The 21,444-nt window shown below is 33.4% G+C and overlaps 1 protein-coding gene and 1 long non-coding RNA gene across 2 annotated transcripts in view; one reads left to right on the forward strand and one right to left on the reverse strand.

Annotated features, from left to right (window-relative positions):
* LOC144848567 (uncharacterized) overlaps positions 1-21,444 on the reverse strand; it is a 99,744-nt gene that overhangs the window by 16,770 nt on the left and 61,530 nt on the right. The gene's annotated exons all lie outside the window — the stretch shown is intronic.
* Positions 125-21,444, forward strand: part of LOC144848460 (homeodomain-interacting protein kinase 3-like) — a 61,608-nt gene continuing 40,288 nt past the window's right edge. Inside the window, exons 1-2 of the mRNA XM_078705201.1 lie at positions 125-446; positions 19,419-20,409. Coding sequence (XP_078561327.1) covers positions 19,421-20,409 — 989 coding nt within the window. The 5' untranslated portion in view covers positions 125-446; positions 19,419-19,420. The remainder of the gene's footprint in view (positions 447-19,418; positions 20,410-21,444) is intronic.

A 21,444-nucleotide genomic window follows, 5' to 3' on the forward strand; every position in this document is an offset into this window, starting at 1 on the left:
AGAATTAAGAAAAAGAAATCCCTGACCCTATTAAATAATGGTTTTATCCTGACGTCATCGGGTGATCGCCCCGCCGTCTGATCTCGCGTGTTGTTGAGTGCGCTGTTTGTGTTACCGTCCGTATGTTGGTGGTGTAAGAGAAAGTGATGAAATGACGATTTTCCGACAAAAAGAAAAAGCAAAATAAGCGACCGAGATGTCGAAAATATGGAACAGTATACAGCATAGTTGGGATAAATATTTTCTTATTTTATTTTCTGTTAGTTGTACCAGTTTTAGTGATTTTTAAGAAGTATTTTAAAGGTTTTATAAGTGAAGCTAACCAGATTGCCTGTGTACCGCATGGCTGTTGACTATTGTTCGTCGTTGGCATGCAGGATCGTGTTCAGCCCGCGAGAATATTATCCTTGTGGAGCACAGCTCAGCACCAGGGCCTAGAGCAAATAGTAAGAAAATATTTTTATTTGTGTATGTTTCTAATTCTTCTTATTGTTGTTTGAAAATAATAGTGATAGATAGTCTAGTCTAGAGTTGATACAATTGAAATTCTGATGAATCAGCCACCAAAAAATAAAAAAATGGAAGGTTCAAATCGGCTAACTCTGCCAATTATAATTAATAATAATATAATATGCATATTTAATAATTGCCGTTGTTGGGTAATCCGAGTACAGTATCAAAGCTTTTTGCATGTTAAAGGGGGGAATAAAAAGCCGGCCTTAAGTACTGGACTAGCCTAGTAGGACTCTTGTCCATTTACAGAGCTTCCAAATATGATAAATTTAATATACTTTTTTCATTCACTAAAGCTTATTTCCAACTTGGATGTTCCACAAGCAAGAATGTAACAGCAATGCAAGTAATTTGACCAATCACGAGCAATTTGACCAATCACAAGTTTTTTGGATGAACCATCGCGTCATGTTGGTCAAATTACTTGCGGTAACCTGTTGTGTTCCGTCTAAGTGGGAACTATTAAACTTTGTCTACACTATCAAACTAGTTTGACAAAAAGTGTGATGTGCCCAAATATGGTAGTGGTATACCCAAATATGGTAGTGATATTTGTATAAGTTTGATAGTGTAGACAGAGCTTTAGTCCTTATTTTGAATACTTTCTTGAATATTTTTGTTGCACATTTCTAAAAGAAGGTTTATGTCTCTGATACTCACTGCATTCAGAATATTACAATAATAATAATTATCATTATTATTAATCTTAGATTATAAAATTGAAAGATAATGATTAACAAGTAATGATTTTGAATTTTTATAAAAGGACTACCAGGATTGGTAATCCTTAGCTATTATCACTAGGACAAAAGACAATGGGCTTTTTACAGTACTTAATTTGAAGATGTGCCTTAAATATCACAATTGTTCATTATGTATTGTATATTGTTTTTAGCACATTGTTAGTAGACTGTAACAGTAGGTGTTGACCATATTTCAGTTCATGCTATGAATTAATTCAAAAACAATGTATAGATGTTTGAAATACATTAAGAGTAAATGAAATCATGAAACAAGCCTCTTTTTAAAAAGTGCAGAATGAAGACACTTTTTCATAATTCATTCATCTTTTATTTCTGAAAAAAAAAATTCTCCATAGCTCAAAAACAAATAATGATATGTATTTAGATTTTAGTGATTTTCAATAATAAAGTAATGTTCAATTTAATATAGCACCAAATGCAGGAAGCCTCTAAGCGCTAAACAATCAACAGAAAATGAATAGCAAACAAAAAAAATTAATCAAAAATGAAAGTGCAAATTAAAAAGGTGGGAATTGAGGAGTTGTTTCAATGACTGATTTACCGGGTAACTATTTGTAATTTAAATAGTATTTTCTTCGGTAAAAGTTTTTTTTATTTACTTTTTTAGAAAAATGTTATAAAGTTAAATAAATTCAGTCAGACTTTAATACATTTTCTATCCTCTTTTTTTTCGTTTTTCTACTGTAAACACAACATTTGATGTATTTAAATATTTGTAACTAGAATATTTCATGTGTGTGTTTACAGTACTTTTTCTAATCATCTTTACTAGGAATCTTTTCCGTCTTTGATTAGCTGGTAAAGGATAATTATTATAGTATATAAGTAATAAAAAGCATGTTATTATGGGCCTATGAGTTTCCATTGTAATTATAAACATAGCAAGGCTAGCAGCAGCTGTTACTGTATGAGCTTTTGTATAGCTAATGTCTATAGCCTATGTTGATTAATTGTTGTTAGACAGTCAAATAAGAATTCACGTTGGAAGAGAGTCTCATCGCATTTGTTCCTTCATTCAAAATGTGAACTGTCCCACATACTGTTCAGCGATAGCTGCAGATTTCAATGAGGTCGTCTTGAATGTGTTTCAAATCTTCATGTTGAGCTTAGCAACATGTGACTTGGGTCAGTTATATTATCAACTGAATACCGCTATCATGACCTTATGCATTGAGTCACTTTAGTTCCTGTGGTACAGCGATACAGTAATAGAAAAGGAAATTAAATTGTTTTTAAATTGTATGAAAGTCTTACATTTTGCATTCTTATATTTTAATGTTTAAACAAATGTTGAGGTCAATTTGCTGACATAAAATTCTGGCTCCTAATTTCAGTTTCTTTTATTTTTCTTCATACTGTAGCATTATATTACTAGACACAGTACACCCAACACGTATCCATATTCAACATAATATTTAACCCAGCTTGTTTTGAGACCTTCCACCTACTGTTGCCCAGTTCCAACACAGCACCCACCCAAAGCACTTTGGATATCTGAATGTACCATTTTTTACCCCACCCTTAAATGTGAAACCTGTACCGTCAGCGGTTTTTTTTCGATGTTCAACCTCTGACAAACATGAAATTTGTAGAAAATTAGGTGGTGAGATTTCACTAGTAACGTATACTCGGGTTGCTTTAACAATGGAATCTACCACAGTCTTGCTTTTCTGATTTTTTTAAAACCAAAAATTAGCTGGTCAAATTATACTTGCGTATGTGATTATACTCGGTTTAATGTTTTAAGTAAAGTGTGTTATTACTGTGTGTAATAGGGTTATTTTGAATTTGTTGGTGATAAAGCAGAAAGCTTTATGTACCTAGCCCAAGCTGAGGTCAGCAGACTTGGAACCATATGGTGTACACAGATTAAAATACACTTTCACACTTATCAATGCTAATCAATTGGTGCCAATATGGATGACCTAAGAAAAAATATTTAATTGATTTGATACATAGAGACACTGCAACATGTTTCCTTTCATTTTCTACAATTTTAAATATACTGGAATTGAGAACTAATTTTGAAACTTAAAGTCATGAAGCAGCTTGAGTCTTCCCATATTTATTTAATGTAAGGATAACACTACTGTAGGTCCAATGTACAGTACATACACAAAATGCTTATGTGTACTTTAAAGAACCTAGTGTACTTTCGAGATGAGTAGGGTCCGGGACTTATCCCGATATATTAGTTCACACACACTTACTGTGGTGGACAGATGACACTGACACAGCCTGAATAGGCAGCACTGGCATGACCTTTGAGGGAGATACATGCAGTTGAAAAGTGTAGCATCCACAGTACCACAAGCACTTGATTGTTGGAATAGCCCTGTACACAAACAAGTTGTTATTGAAATGCTCACATTTTTCTTGGAATAATTCATTATTAATTTATTTTATAGAGTAGTACTGTACTGTATAACATGCTTTACTGTACCTATAGACTCAAGTCTACAGTATACCTGTGTTTACGTCACTAATTTTAATGGTATTATTGGTAACTTTATTATCTGCGATGGACCAATATTTGTCCACAAAGTGCAATAACAACTCTGTTTACTCTTATGCAATGTAAATTTTTCTGTTTTTCGGATCATGAGTTTGAATGTATTTACTGCAATATAAAGCTGTTTATTATTAATGTCCATGCATGAAATGAGGCTTGATAAAAAATGAAATGTAGATTAATTTGTACAAGATTACTGTACAAGGCCAATCAGCTGCATTGGCAAGAGGTACCTGGACATCAAATAAGGACTTGCTGCAATACTGCTGACATATTCATTATTGTTGAATGTATAAACAACAACACATTTTAATTTATTTTCATTTTTTCACATCATCATTGGCAACAATTTATGCTAAAGTGAACAAATTATTTTGTTATTCTATCGAGGCTTGGCAAGTCAAACATAACTTTTACAAAACTTGACTCATTTGGAAATATTTTTATGTCATTTATTTTTATTGTTCCATTATCTCATAGGGGTGTTTCATAAAATGTTATAATTCAAGTTGTAGCTCTCTTCTCGGAGATTGGTTATTTAAAATACCAGAAACTTTTCTTTTTAATTAATTACTAAGTATTAGACGCTCTGTTCTTTGTAGGGCGCCATATAAAAACTTGTATAGAATAGAATAGAAACTCATTTAACACAGTTGCTGCAGATGAACATCTAGAGAATGAATGATGAATAGATTTGTTTACGTATTAATAATTTGTTTATTGCGTTATACTGGCCTTGCTAAGTTTGCATCCCACTGGTGTGATCCTTGAATAAATGATGATAAATTACTCCAGGTTGCTTTGCATCAGAATAAATACTGCATTGAATTTAAATTTATCTTGTGTGTTTTAATAGATGCCCATGAGATATCACCTTTCCTAAAATATTAAAGTAGTAATTGATTTAGATGTTCTTTTAAATGGAATGCAGAATATATGTTAATGTTATGAGATAGCTATGAAGGACTTTGTTCAAAACTAATTGCTCAATGGTTGCGGCTGAGTATCGTACATTTCTCGGAAACGACATAAATACAGTTATGTTCATGGCCAACGCAGATGCCTCGAGTTAGGATTTTGTTAGCGTGAATTGCTTAACAGTCTTACTCTTACTACATACTGTAGTCTTACTAACTACTGTATATTTACTACTGTATAGCCAAGGTGGTTTGTTCTTTCTATAAACATTCAATCTCCCCCAAAATTAGACATGTGTGGGCCAGCCAATGGGGTATGATTTTTCCATAATTCTGGTTTTCCCCGAATGCGTGTTTTCTAGTTTGCCTGAGTACAATAATATAAGCTAGTACTGTGTTTTGTGCCTAACTTACCCGGATAAACCAAAATTGACCTCTCCAAGAAAAATAATACATCATGAGTGAACACCCCTATCGGTTAATAGTATAATCCATGAACCTGTTATCATTTTCCAGACATGGCAGTCATGGAGCAATGCATGTTATTGTTAGGTCCTTGACAGAGTTAGAGTAAATGTGCCTGGATGACGAGCGAATTTGGGAGCATTAGATTAGACTCGAAAGAAATTTCTTCTTTTGAGAGAGTTTCAGAGTTCACTGTACAGTATTTTCTCTGTAGTAAACACTTATGTTAACACTAGACTACCAGTACATTTATTGCTTATTCTCAACTTGGCTTCAACTCACATTTTTCCCTGAATATAATACTGTACAGCTGGCCGTACAACATGTAGTATTAAAACATACAGTGTTACCCCTCGTTTATTTCATGGGAAAGTGTCTTCTAAGTCTAGATTTCGCAATAGATTTTATCCAGCTGCATTCGGGCACTGAATGCTTGTCAGTATATCGTGTATACATGTAGTGGCGCTGGTCTAGCTGTCTGCCGCTCACTGATTGTAAATTGTCTCAATTTCGGTTTTTGCTTATTTAATTGTTTAAATGTTGTCTTATATTTCTAAAGTCTTGTGTATTGAGTCAGGTCAGTTTGTTGTTTTGTGTAATTCCAGTCTTTTTTAGTGTTTTTTTTAAGTGTTTTTGCTAGGCCAGGTACCTAATTTGTTAGTGATAATTGTCTCTATTCACACAGGGGATAACCAGCTTCAGACTTGTACACTGCTTGTCTTGAATGTTTGTTGAAGGCCTCTTCTATCGCAGTTTTATATTCTGTTCGTGGTTTTCTTCTCTTGACTAATTCCCCTTAGTTTTTGATACATTGTTTTATTCTTAATTGTTCTTTATTTCCGATTATTATGGGTTTGAATTTTAATTTTTCAAGAACTAATGTATCCGCTTTCAAGCGTAAAAGAGGGCGCCGTGCTGGTCGGAATATGCGGAAGCAAATACTTGTCCAGATTGGAAGAAGAGTAGATAATTATAATATTAATGGTGAGAGAGGGCCTAGCATTCTTGTTCCAGTTTTGTGTAAAGCTAAACTTAGTAGGTCTAACATTTACCCTAGTGTTTTTCTGTGTAATGCGCGCTCGTTATGTAATAAGATGAATGAATTTGAGTTAGTTTTAGCAAACAGTAACATTGATATTGCTGGTATAACAGAATCGTGGTTTCATTCTGATTTTTCTTCCGAGTGTTCGGCAGTTAAGGGTTTCTCATGCATTCGGAATGATAGAAGTAATCGCGTTGGCGGTGGTGTTGTTCTATATATTAATGAAGTATATGATTACGAAGTTGATGATGCATGTCCTATTGATCTTGAATGCCTATGCGTTGATGTTAAAATTAACCTCTCTTTCTCAATCGTCACTATTGTCGTCTATTACCCACCTAACTGTAATCGGAATCAACAGCTTACAGAGTTCTTGTGCTCAAGAATTGACTATTTTCGTAGTGTAAGGGATAATGCTGCTTTCATTATTATGGGTGACTTTAATGACTACGATATTGACCCCCTACTTTATCAAACATCATTAGAACAAGTAGTAGATTTTCCCACTCGCGATGATGCATGTCTTGATAAAATTCTAACAAACATCTCAGATCTTTACCAATCCCCTTTAAAACTCTCCCCCCTGGGTCGCAGTGACCATGCCTCCATTCTTTTTAAACCTAATTTTATTCAAAAGAAACCGGTAAAGAGAAGGTTGCTAGTACGCCGTCCCTTGAAAGACTCGTCCATGCGTGCATTTGGCCAAGTTATTACTGGGATTGACTGGGATGACATGGTTCATGAGGATGACGGTTCTGAATATTTAGCTGCCAAATTTGAAAGTGTGCTTAAGGAAACCTACGAAAAGTCTTTTCCTTCAGTAGTTATTCGTGTCAGAGACAATGATAAACCTTGGTTTAATCAAAGTATTAAAAAAATGATTGAGAAAAGACATCGTGCGTATCGAAAGGGTAACCAATCAAGATACCGTCATTTTAGAAGGCTTGTTCGTTCTGAAGTAAGATTGGCAAAATCAAATTTCTATAAAGAATCTATATCTTCTCTTAGGAAAATTGAGCCCCAGAAGTGGCACAAGAAAGTGCAGAGGATTGCTGGAAAATCAAAACCGCAATCTGCACTTCTTGAACCTGGTTGTGACCCTGATGTTGTTGTAAATGTTGTCAACAAACATTTTGCTAGGATTTGTTCTTTTTTACCTGCATTAGATTTGCAAAATTTACCTGCCTTTCTTCCTTCTGTTAAGCCCCCTGTTATTTTTCCTGGGCAAGTTTTTAAAATATTAAAGGGCATTAATGTGAATAAATCAAGGCATCCTCGTGATATACCTCTCCGATTAATTAAGGAATTTGCCTTAGAGCTTGCCCAACCTCTCGCTAAAATATTGAATTGTTGCCTCAAGGATAATAATTTCCCATCTATCTGGAAGAATGCCATCATTACTCCTGTACCCAAAAAGCCAAAGGCTTCTACACCTGATGAACATAGGCCTATATCCATCACGCCTGTTTTTGGTAGAATTTTTGAGAGCTTCCTTTCTGATTGGATAGCTACTGATTTCAGACCTCTTATGGATTCCCAACAGTTTGGAAATGCGAAGGGTTCATCACCGACTCATTACCTTGTACAACTCTGTAATAGGCTTCTGTCAGGATTAGATAGCTCAGGAATGTATGGTACTATTTGTGCCATAGACTTTAGTAAAGCATTTGACCGGGTCAACCATTCAATTCTGATTGACAAATTAATTGGTCTTAATATCATGCCCTCTCTCATTCCAACGGTGTGTAGCTTCCTCTCGCAAAGAAATCAGTGTGTGCGGTTGGGCGGTTCAGTCTCAGCGCCAGAACCAATTTCGTGCGGAGTGCCTCAGGGTACTAAATTAGGCCCAATCCTATTTACTATCATGGTTAATGATTTGCTCAACAATGTACCTGATAGATGGAAGTTTGTTGATGACCTGACGATTGGTGAGGTGATTTCAGTACAGAGACCTGAAGATAGTTCGATTCAAAGTAACCTTGATGCTCTTTCCAGTTGGTGTGTGGAGAATGATGCAACACCAAATCCTGTAAAGTTTCAAGTGATGCGTGTTCATTTTTTGCGTAATGTTCCCCAATTTGAGCCGTTACAAATGGATGGTGTTATACTCGAAGAATCCCAGAGTGTGAAACTTCTTGGAGTGCATCTGCAAAGTGACCTCAAGTGGGACATGCAGATTAAAGAAGTCGTTTCCAGGGCATCACGTCGTCTATATATGCTATACATTCTGAAGCGTTTTGGAGCCCCAAAGGATGACCTGGTTTTCACTTTTACAACATACATTCGTCCTTTACTTGAGTATGCCAGTCCTCTTTGGCATAGCTCGATCACCAATAAACAGAGTGATCAACTTGAATTCATCCAAAAGCGTGTTGTAAAACTTATTATTGGATATCAAAACTATGTTAGTTACGCAAAATCACTTGAAACCCTCAAGTTAAAGACATTGCAGCATAGACGTCAGGTTCTTCTTTATAACTTTGGAAAGGGGCTGCTAAAGTCGGATCGTTTTAAGGAATGGATCCCTGAAAAAGAAAAGCCGACAAGGTGTTTGCGTAAAGTTAATAAGTTCGATGTGCCACGATGTCGGACTAAAAGACTTGCTGCCTCAACAATTCCAAGTGTTATTGGACTCTTAAATAATGAATAGATTTGGACAATTAACCTTTAAAGACATTTCGGAGAGTATGAATGTGATTAAGATTCAATTTTTTAAATTTGTAAATATATATGAATTTGTAATTATTAATATCATCCTTTGAATTTGATCTTTGTGCAATTTTTATAGTAATTTTTTAGTTTAAATGAATTATACATATATATTATTGGTGTATAAAAATAATGTGATTAATAATATTAGTCTCTTTTTTTTTAAATTGTAAATATTTAAGAATTTGTAATTATTAATCTTATCTTTTGATCTTTAAGCAATTTTTATAGTAATTTTAAGATTAATGAATTATACAGTAATTATTACTGTATCATAGGCCTTAATGTGTTTTTTCTTCGTTTAACTTTGTTTTATGTGAATTATCATTTTTATTTGTAAGCTCTTCATTTCAACTATGAGTTGTATTTTGAGTCTTTTTATACCGATTAAATAAATAAAAATAAAAAATTGTAATTTGTTAGTTCTTTATTTATCTGATCTCAGAGCAAATATTTATATTTTATATGCAATGCAAATGACAATAAATTGAAATAATTTTCCACTGATGAATGAATGAATACTGCCTCCTTACCTGTCAGATTACCGAAGTTAAGCAACGTTGGGCCTGGTTAGAGCTTGGATTGGAGACCATCTGGGAATAGCGGGTGCTGTGGAGCTGGGGTCCCATTAGGCATTTGAAATCAGCACTGCTGACTCTTATGGCAGCCCCTGCATCTAGTATCTGCCTCAGAGGTATTGGCTTATGTATCTCCTCTGGTTAAGGTGGGCACTGGACGAGAGAAGCCCTTGATCAATGTTAGGACCAATCAAGGTGCTTTAAACAGTCCTGGCTTTGTTTGTATCAAAACCTGTTAATAGCGGTAATTATCGCTGTTGGTTTCAATTGAATAAAATAAAATTGAAAAAATAAAGTAGTAGGATAGGAATACATATTTTTATTTCAAATAGAATTAATTATTAAAAGACATATAATAATAATAATAATAATCCAATACGATTATTATAATATAAAAAGCTGTGATCCACTTGTTAGTCAACAGCTGTGCTTAGAGAAGCCGTTGCTGGCTATTAGGATCGGGTTGCATACAAACGCAGTGTGGACACAGAAACAATAGGTGTTTACTGATTTAAGTTGAGCAACTCATTGGTATTGGATAAACGCCTACAGAGTCGTCGTGACATGGCACAGTGTGAGTTTTATTTAGTTTCAACGACTACATGAGATTGACCTTTCAGCCTACCAGCGTTTTTCTTAGAAGTCAGTCAGCAGTGTTTTTCATTTTTATTAAGATGTCTTATCACCAACAATTATAAATCAACTATACTACTGTGTATAGTGGTTTAAATAAAACAATGTTGTTTAACTTTCAGTTCCGAGGTAAAAAGCAAAGAACATTTAAAATATTAATATTATACATTGTTTTATAACCTGTTCAGTGGCATAGCGTACATCTACATGTTAACTCTAGACCTCACTCCCAGTGTGCATCAAACTACCCAGGGTAGACATATAGTACAAATAACTACTCTTCCAAAATCAATGGAAACATTCATGCAGATCCAGAATTTGCAACGTTTTTTTTTTATTTGACCTTTACCCCGTAAAAATATTGGGTTTATTATCCATTGCTATAATTGAAACATTCAATATAGTGTACAGTAGAATGTAAAGAATAAATATTTAATATTTAAAGTGAATTTGTTAAATTGTTAAAGATACAATAGTGAAATTGGCATTTAATAAATTGAAATGCAAAAGCCATTATATACAGTATTCCAGTTGGACGCATCTAGAACCTTGTTCTACGTATCTATTAGTAATTAACGTTTAAAAATGATGAATATTGTCGTCACATGTTTTGTTTGCAATCCCAGTGCTTACGCATTGCAATGATTATTTTCTGCTTGTTGCAGTGAAAAGAACGGGATCAACAACCGTAAGTCGTCTAGCTGTTTGCCAGTAATCCCTGGAAAATATCACGCTTGACTGCACTCAGTAAAACTTGATTAGTACTGCACAATGTGCTTATAACCTTAGTGCTAAGCTATATAACATAGGTCAGACCATTTGATACAGGGTAATTCCAATATTTATTATGCTATTGCTAGAGCATGGATAATATTTGTCGGCAGAATATACCACTTGCCATATGATTTTCATTCTGCTTTTAATTTTACACAAAAAAAAAATTTGAAACGTGTGTTTACTTTAAGTTTATTTGAAAGAAATATGTTAGTCTGATTGTGATCCTTTGGCTGCCTTCCCAACCCCTTCCACAAACCTACCTAGCCCATTCAGTATCCTTTAAATAAGCTTAAATTAATTATATTGTTCAGGACTGTAATGCTATATTGTAATGCTGTACTCTTTGGTCAATATGTTGTTTTGTGATTCATATCTCTTTCACTAATACTCGACCGTCATATCCTTTCGGAAGGTGGTAGATTTGATAGCGAGTAATTGATAGGGCTCCGAATCGGCTGACCCAAGCTTATTAACATCATGTTTGTTCGTACTAAGAATATTTTAAGTTTTAATTTAGTAGAGTTTTAACTTAATTCAAGTGAATTGATAGGTCCATGATTTTAATGAATAATTATATCAGTATATATTATCAATCCAAATTACTGAAAAAATTGACAATGCTGTGGGTATCAGTGGCTGGATCTCAATGGATACAAATAAAACACTAAAAATTGACAATGCTGTGGGTATCAGTGGCTGGATCTCAATGGATACAAATAAAATAAGCACTAAAAATTGACAATGCTGTGGGTATCAGTGGCTGGATCTCAATGAATACAAATAAAACTAGAATTTAATTCGTCACTTTGACGAATTATAGGTGATCATTTTTATCATTTTACTGAAATTAATTTTTTTTAAACATGCACGTACGTTAACATACGATCGGAAAATGTTGATGTATGCCATCCTATTATATGCTTATAGTGCTGAGTTGTGCCTATATGCCATATGGGCAATTCCACGGTAACGGAATTACAATTCACACTGATTTTCGGCCTTTTTTAACCAACCCACAAGATCTGGGTAAGCTTTGAATAATAAATTTGATATGTGTGTGTAGTACACATACTTACCAATCTAAAACAGTCTACTTCAAAAAAAAAAATTACAATGTCTTGATATTCTGGTAACTTTTATTTTGGTAACGGAATTACGCAGAAAATCGATAATTAAATTTTTAACTTGAAACATGAGATTCCGTCTGAATACTATAAACAACTGAAGATTATGATTGGTATTACAGTGTAGACATAAGATGTGGCTAATTTATTAATACAAGTTTACTTCGGATATTTTCATAGTTTATCTGCATTTGGTTAGTTTTGTCTGGTAACGGAATTACATGACATGGTAACGGAATTACGCGTCTGATTATTGATTCGAATAGAACATCAAATAATAATTTTTTCTATGTTTTTTAGTGTTCTCATGGAACTTTAACAATGATTGATGTCCATTTAAACCAGATTTTATAAAAATCATCACATGAATTTGTTGGATCTACCTACTATAATAATAAAAAAAATGCGCGTATCTGTGGTTCACAGAGCTTAGTCAATATATTCATGATCTGTCCACTGTATTTAAGTCATCTACACTATAACTAGAAACCAAATGTTCCAAATTTAAAAATGTTAACAAATTGAATTGTGAAGCTTAATTTTCATTGTCATATTCAAGAGCCTGGCCAAAATTTCTCTAATATTATTCTGGCTGAAGTGCCTAAAACTACTCACTTTAAGCTTAGATTGTCAGTGTTATCACTATTGAAGTTTAACTAGCTGTTGTATACACTGTACTACAGAAAATAATCATTATTAAATATAAGTTTATTCACTACTGTCATCAGCTTTATGACTATTAACCTTCATCAACCTATTTTGATTCAGATAGATCCTTAAAGTGGTGCCCGTATAGGGAATGAATTTGAATGATTTTAGCATCGATCGGAAATATAGTATCTACAGTATACTGTACTATGACTCTATATACTATGGATTTGTTTTGGAATTGGATTCATTATTTATTAATTAATGTTGATTAGCTTCATTTAGAAACAATTTATACAGTACTAAGACATATGTAGTGAATTAAGGTATATTACTTTATACATAACCCAATGTAATTCCGTTACCATGTAATACCATTAATTTATACCAAAATTTAATTATGTTACCCAGGCTTTCTAAAAAAACTAGAGGAGACATAACTGGTTACTGATAATGATATTGGTTTGAGCAACCTAGTATTAGGATAATATAAAGTAATTTAAGTTTTTATAAGCATTGGTTAGCTCATAGGAAGTATGTTTTATAAACGTTTTAAGTGATTTTGTGCATTAATAGTAAATTTCTACTATAAGTGACTCCATGGAACTGTTTTGGCAACTAGGAATTGGATTTATTATAAATAATCAATTAATTGTTGATTCCCTTCACTTAAAAACAATTTTATGTGATTACAGAGACATTTATAGTGAATTAAGATACATTATTTTATACCTATACCCCCATGTAATTCCGTTACCAAATGTAATTCCGTTACCAAATGTAATTCCGTTACCAAGTTTTCTACAAAACTAGAGAAGACCAAACAAAATGTGTAATTGATATAGGTAAGTGGACATACCTAATAAGAGAATTTAAAGTAACTCAAGTTTATAAGCATTGGTTAGCTCACAGGAAAACTTTAATCAATTTTTTGGTAACGGAATTACAAACTAATTTACTAGAAAATGAATGATTTCTTATAGAAAGTGGAAGATGCGACATGAAAATTTATATTAATATTAGTGTTCTAGAGACCATGAACTCAAATAATTTGAATAATTAAAGTCAACAAGGGTTGAGTTAAGTACATAGTTCAGGATTGTCTAATTTCAGCTATTTTTTCAGTTTCAAATTTTAAATTACACATTCGACAAGGAAAGCAATTTTTGAAGAAATGTGAATTAATAAAACAAAAATTTTAGTTGGAACTACATTCCACACATATTAGTAAACAAAAAATAACACTTAAGTGTAGGTTCATGTAGATTTAAAAAATGATGATTTTGGTCTTCCAATGGAGAATTGCCCATATACAATATGTACAGTATATACTGTATATCTATATACAGTGTAGCATAGGTGAAATTACGGGACACACATGTTCTAATTTTTTGGCATGATGACGTTATCAAACTAAACTTTAAGATGACAATTTCGAAAGATAATTAATTGAGCAAAAAAATATAAGATTTGGAAAAAAATTTGGCACGTAGAAGCGCTGTGCGCGCTCTTTGAATTGTGTATAACTTTGACGAAAAATATGAAAAAACTACTTTTTCACTTCAACTGGCCATATGTTAACGTCACAACATCCGATAGGCTTAATTTTTATATGAATTAATATCTACATTTCATCAGCTTTCATAATAAATTATAATCATCAAGGTAACCTTTAATTCTGAAGAGCTGTAAGATATTCAAATTTACTGCGAAGGTGAAATTACACGGCCTACGTTATTCAAGTTTTTACGCGTGATGACGTCATTAAAATGAAGATAGTGTCAACTCATGATAAAGATAATTAATTAAGCAAGCACATACTGAAAGTTGTGCGAAATTCGAGCACACATAACCAAGATGCGCTCTGTTGAATGTGATAATCTACACAAAAAGATAACAAATCCTAATTTTTAAATTCAAGTGGCCATTTGATGACGTCAAAACATTTTGTACGTAAAATGTGTACATGAATTCATATCTACAACTCAATGGCTTCCAGAATAAGTTAAAAAAGTCGGGGGTCATCTTGCATTCTGAAGAATTATTTTCATTTTAAAAAAGACCTATTTTTCACCATTTTCAGAACTTTTGTAAAATTAATGTGCGCATTTTGTCATTTTTAACGTGCTCGTATAGTGTTATTTTAAGTCGGAACTGACTCAAATTTGGTGAATGTACTAAGGATGGCGAGTAGAATGAGATTTGTAAAAAAAATTCATATTTTTTACGCTTTTTAAGTATCGCGCGCGCAAAATTTTTTTTTGCGCAGTAATTTTTGGAAACAAGCAAATGGCCTAATTCATGCTCTAAATTGATCAAAACCTAATTTTGCGCGTTTTAAATTTTTAGCGCGCGATTTCACATGCATGACCTTGAAACGCGCAACTTTTTATTTGCTAATATTTTTACCCTTGATCTGAAGTTTACGTGTAGTGAATTCCATTAATATGTGATAATGAATTTTGGAGATATGATTGATAATGTGATTTCGCAAAATGGCGTATAAATGTCGTCACGGATGAGTGATCACGCTGGAAAGCTTATTAGGATTAAGTTATATTATTTGAAAGATATTCTGAAATTTTTGTAATCATTGACATTAAACTTTTTTAGATAATTGTTACACAAAATAGTGTACAGAAACAATAAAAAGAAAAAAAATAAAACTAGACATGAAACTCGTCACTTTGACGAGTTAGTTATCCGCACGACAAACGCCACGTGCACGTCATACGTTAGAATTTTGCACCCAGAAAAAGATTATGGCATTATGACCTGATCAGAAGAATATGATATGTTGTTAGTGCTGAATTCTGTCAATGTTGTGTCATATAGTATATACAGTATAAACAGTATAATCTGTATACATATTACATACAGTGTAGAATAGGTGAAATTACGGGACCCGCCATTTATTCCATTTTTTAACATGGCGACGGTATCAAAATGAAACACTAAAATACCAATTTCGGAAGGATATTATCTCAGCAACAACATATTAACATGTAGAAGAAATTTGAATACGTAAAATATAGATGCGCGCTCTTTTAAATGTGATGAACTATGACGCAAAAGATGAAAATACAATTTTTTTTGTTCAACTGGCCATATGATGACGTCACAACGTCGGATTGGAAAAATTTTGATATGAATTCGTATTTACAATACAATAGCTTCCAGAAAACGTTTTAATCATGATTACCGCTTTTTATTCTGACGAGCTATAACAGATTGAAAGTTACTGTAAAGATGAAAATAAGTGACCCACGTTATTTACATTTTTAGACATGATGACGTCAAAAAAATTAAAATATTTTTAACCCATGCGAAAGGTAGTTGATTGACCTAAAAAATATCAAAATCTGGGTTAAAATGAAAAACGGATAAGCGAAGATGCGCTCTATTAAATGTGATGCTCTATGACAAAAGATACAAAAATCCTATATTTTATATTCGCATGGCCATACGATGACGTCACAATGTCCTGTTAGCAATATTGATGCATGATACGATATCTACAACTCATCATCTTCCAGAATACGTAATAAAAATAACTTTTACCGTTTAGTTTAGAAACTACGACTGTTTTAAAAAAGGTATAATTTTGACAAATTTTAAGGAATTTTTGAACTTTTTCATCAAAAACGTACGTAAATTATCCAATTCGACGTGCTGGTATGACGTTAATTTTAAGTCGAAATTGTTTAAAAGTTGGTAAAATTACTTGAAAAGGCTGGAAAAACATAAATCACGCGGAAAAAATTGTTTTTAACGCTACGTGCGCACCGCGCGCATAAAAATATGCGCGCGTGTGGGAATTTTTGACATGCTCAAAATGACATAAAACGCGTAGAAAGTTGATTAGAAATTGATTTTTCGCATTTTGAAATTTTAAACGCGCGTGCGCGCGTAACTTCGTGTAAAACATGCCATTTTTTTCTCACAGTCAGTTAGCGCAAGATATAACTTAAACTTTTTCTAAGTTTCAAATTAAAATGTTATATGGTTTTCGATCTATGTTAAATACGCGAAATTCATAAAAACGCGCGTAAGTCACGTTGCGCAACTATGACGTCATTCACAATAGCGGGTGCACAACTTCACGTGAACGCCCACATGTTGACAAAGTTATAAAATGTTATGTTTACACGTTTTTGAGTTACGCGTGACACAAAAATGACAGAAAGAAAGAAGAATACAGAAAAAAAAAAAAAAAGATGATGAAACAGGACAGTTACAAGGAGTTATCCGCTACTAAGCGGATAACTAAAAAATAAAAAAAATAAAAAAAATAATAATAAAGATTTTATACAATAACAATAGGTGATCATTTTATTCTAAATGATCACCTAATAAGCACTAAAAATTGACAATGCTGTGGGTATCAGTGGCTGGATCTCAATGGAGATACAAAATAAAATAAGCAAAAAGCTAAATCAAAACGGTAAAGTAAAACAGCCAGAAAAATTATCAGATCTTTCAGGCAACACTAGGTCTTCATCAGTGAATATGTTTTGGTACATTTGTGCAGTGTATGTAACAAAAGCAAATGCTACACAATACCACATAATGCCTTTATCAACATAATCTCAAAACAATGGCAAAGATTTTATTTTTTTTTATGGCTATGGTCCGTTATATAATATTAGTAATTTTTTTTTTGGGTCGCAATAAATTGTACTTTATGTTCAAAGCATATTTTGACTGACATTTAAAATTTTAAGATTTTTATAAGGGTGAAAAGTTCATATTTACAACTAAATGGTCCTTGAAGAAGAGCTCAAGGGACAGTGAATTGTCATTAAAATATCATAAACATGTCTATCAAATGTACAGTATCACAGGCTTACTGTATTCCTTGTTCACAGTGGACTTGAAAAATGTACATTTAATCAATAGGTTTAAACCTTTAAATCTACCAATTGTTAAATTTGACCATTGTTCGCACTAGGTGAGTCAGTTTGTCTATTTCGTGCCTAGCTTACCTGGATAAACCAACAATAGCCCCTTCTCCTCGAAGAGTGAGATATAACTCGAAAAGATGATGATGGTGGTTTGTGGGCAGGCTCCCACTTGAGGGCATAGTTCATGGACTATACCATTTGTGGAGAGGGGAATTCAATGAAAAATTCTACTTTTCGAGTTATATCTCACTCTTCGAGGAGAAGGGGCTATTGTTGGTTTATCCAGGTAAGCGGCACTCATAGACTACCAACACCACTGTTGGTTTGTGTAATTTAGACCAAATTACTGTACTGTAATGTAAGTCCAGTCTGATCAAGACTTTTGTAGGTTTATAGTTGGTTAAAAGTCCTTTCACACTTGCTTAATTCGGCCCGGGGCGATCTAACTACGGTCAATTCAAAATTATTGTTTGGTCATAATAGAATTTCAGGTGGTTTTAATAGACCGTTCAGATACTTATTTCGCACAGTTTCAATTCTTGGTATTTACTTGAGGGTCTTAACATCGCATTTATCCCAGTATCCAAGTATTTATAAACTTCCTACTGAACTGTACATAGACAAAGTAGTTAATCAAGTATTCATGCGAGTTCCTTAATAGTTAAAGCCTGTTTTCCACTTGGCAAATTTATTTGCGCGATTCAAAAGTGTCTAAGTGACTAATGTGCATGCGTATTTATATTTTTATTATTTTTTATGCCATGAAAAATTTAAATTTAAAGTGTCTTCGTATGTTCTTATTCATTTTGTTATGTAGTTTTTATAAACAAAGAAGAAATACTAATGTTAATTAAAGTGTTAATTGTTAGCTTTCTTAGTTAACAAAGTACAATTGTGCTGGTTGACGTTGGGTGTGGCCGTCCACTCCCTTTATGCACCACCCTACATAACCTTGCACCCTGCATAAATCTTAAAAGATTTGCTTTTATCCAAAATAAGCTTGCAAATTTTCAAACTGGACATTAAAAAAGTACTGACCACAGCTGACTGGACATTCTACAAAGTTCAACCTTTCTTTGATCACCTTCACAAATAGCAAAACCTATGGATGTTTCGCAGAATATTTCAAGTATTTAATAGGTTCATGTAAAAATTATTCTACTGCTTTACACTACAGTAAATTGCACAATTTTCTCTGCACAATGTACGACTTTAGTTTGTTTAAAATGTTATGAGGCAAAAGCTGGTTAAATTGCATCACAGAGAAACCCCCATGATTACATAAACAGGTTAAAAGTAAACAACATTACACTTACAGTAACTGCAGTAGAAATAATGTTTTATATGGTCCCTATTCTTTGTTTTATTTTCATGAAAAGAAATCATTTTATTATTGATTTTATGCTACATTATTTAGAATTTGACATTTTATTTTATGTTATTTTTTATTATAATATGTTTATTTTTCATTGTGTTTATTTTCATGACATGGAGGATATTTTATTAATATTAATTGATTTTATTTGCATGAGTAAGTGTATTTGATCACAGAACACAGATGGTGAATCACCAACATAGATGACAATTTTATGTTGATTTGTTTTTACTATAAATATCTGTAGACATTTTTAGCTACATTCTAATTTTAAAAAAATGTACTAATGTAGAGATTGTTAGTCTATTTCATCTACTTACCTGGATAAGCCTACAATAGCCCATGCATACAGAGGGAGGGGTTAGATACGAAAAGTTAAAGTACTCCTGGACCATAATGGATTAATCTTCAAATATTATCATGTTGTATTATTTATATATTTTTCTTTCCTTTTCAGTTATGTCGGCCCACGTCAATGCAAATTTTGCCTCACTAAGTAGTGCCTTTTCTTCTATAAAGAATGCGCACGTCGACAACGGAAACCAATTAAATAACAATGACGTAATTGAAACAGATAATGCAAAAAATGGTGCAACGACAACGAGTGAACTACGGACGGTACCGATCAATGTCACGAACATTGATAACTGGTCACGAACTAACGGTCACAATGCACAAAACGTAATCAGAGCGTCTACGATAGGATTATTAGACACGTATCAAAAATGTGGTTTGAAACGAAAAAGCGAGGAGTTGGATAACCATCAAAGGAGACGGACAGAAAAGGTGCATGCGAAGCAGTATCATGCAAGTAGTATAAATAGTACCGCGACAACGTCAACAGCGACGACGACCAAAACGACGTCCAAAAAGAGTTCTAGTAGCGATGGAGATTACCAACTTGTTCAGCACGAGGTGTTAACATCATTAACGAATCGTTACGAAGTTTTAGAATTTCTTGGGAGGGGGACGTTCGGGCAGGTTGTTAAGTGTTGGAAGCGCGGCACGAACGAGATTGTGGCAATAAAAATTTTAAAGAACCACCCATCATACGCGAGACAGGGTCAGATTGAAGTGAATATATTAGCACGGTTGAGTGCGGAAAATGCGGATGAATATAATTTTGTACGTGCGTACGAGTGTTTTCAACATAAAACGCACACATGTTTAGTGTTCGAGCTTCTGGAACAGAATTTGTACGATTATTTGAAGCATAGTAAGTTTAGCCCACTTCCACTTAAGTACATAAGACCAGTGACCCAGCAAGTATTAGTGACATTGCTGAAATTAAAAAGCCTTGGTCTCATACACGCTGATTTAAAACCGGAAAATATTATGCTTGTGGACCCTGTGCGCCAACCATACCGTGTTAAAGTTATTGATTTTGGTTCTGCTAGTCACGTGTCCAAAGCAGTATGTTCAACGTACTTGCAGTCACGTTACTATAGGTAAGTCTATCGATATTTTTGTACATTTTTGTTTTGTGTTCGAAAATGTGGTCCGATTCATAGTAAATTATTAGTATTTAGGTATTACTGTAGAACCTGTACCACATACCCTATCACTTGACAATATATTACAACATTTACTTTCAAATGGAAGAACTATGTTTTCTAAAGCGTGGTTCCCACTAGAACACAACGCAGCGACGTATCGACGCAAAGCGTTGTATTGCGTAATCACAAGTGGGAACCGACGACGCAATAGTGCTGCAATCATCACAGGTTTGATTTTACCAGGAGGGGGCAAACACAATTATTAGAAATGACTTTTGCTTATGTTACGTAGATTGCGTTGCGTCGCTAGTGGGAACCAAGCTTTAGGCCAACTCAGAAAGCATCATACGACGAGAAAATTAAACCATATTATTATTATCCCGACGACATAAAACAACGCCCAACCTCGGGATTCAACTCAGACAGCACCGACGAGTCAAGACGTTTTTTCGGGTTTCGTACGATTCTGTCTGAGATGGTCTTTACAACACCTTAATTTACCTACATTAGCGCGTTTTATTTATTTTATATTTAACAGAAAACATGATAAAAACCATGGTGTAAGTATATGATCTGTACTGAAATGTACTGTAGGCTACAATTATGTATTTATGGAAATAAAAGTGAGATGAACCCACGTAAGACAAAAAGAAGTATATGATCTGAAAAAATAATTTAAAACGATTATCAAAGACTTTTAAGATCTTAAGTTTAGTGTTTGATCTTGTTTTAAATACAATTTATTACACTTTTTAATTATTCGATGTTAATTTAAAACAAATTTATAGATTAAAAGCTTAAGATTCCCCCTGTTGCATATTGCACAATTGAATTGACCATTCATAAAAGCTTTAGATTTTTCAATGAGTGATTACATAATTGAAAGCATGGTGATTACATCATCACAATTGGTAGCTTCCTCCCTGAACAATAGATGAAATCTACTAGTACTTTTACAATAATGGCCTAAAGTACACATACGGTTCT

This window comes from Antedon bifida, chromosome 7 (assembly GCF_963402885.1).
Source record: "Antedon bifida chromosome 7, ecAntBifi1.1, whole genome shotgun sequence".
NCBI classification, from domain to species: Eukaryota; Metazoa; Echinodermata; class Crinoidea; order Comatulida; family Antedonidae; genus Antedon; species Antedon bifida.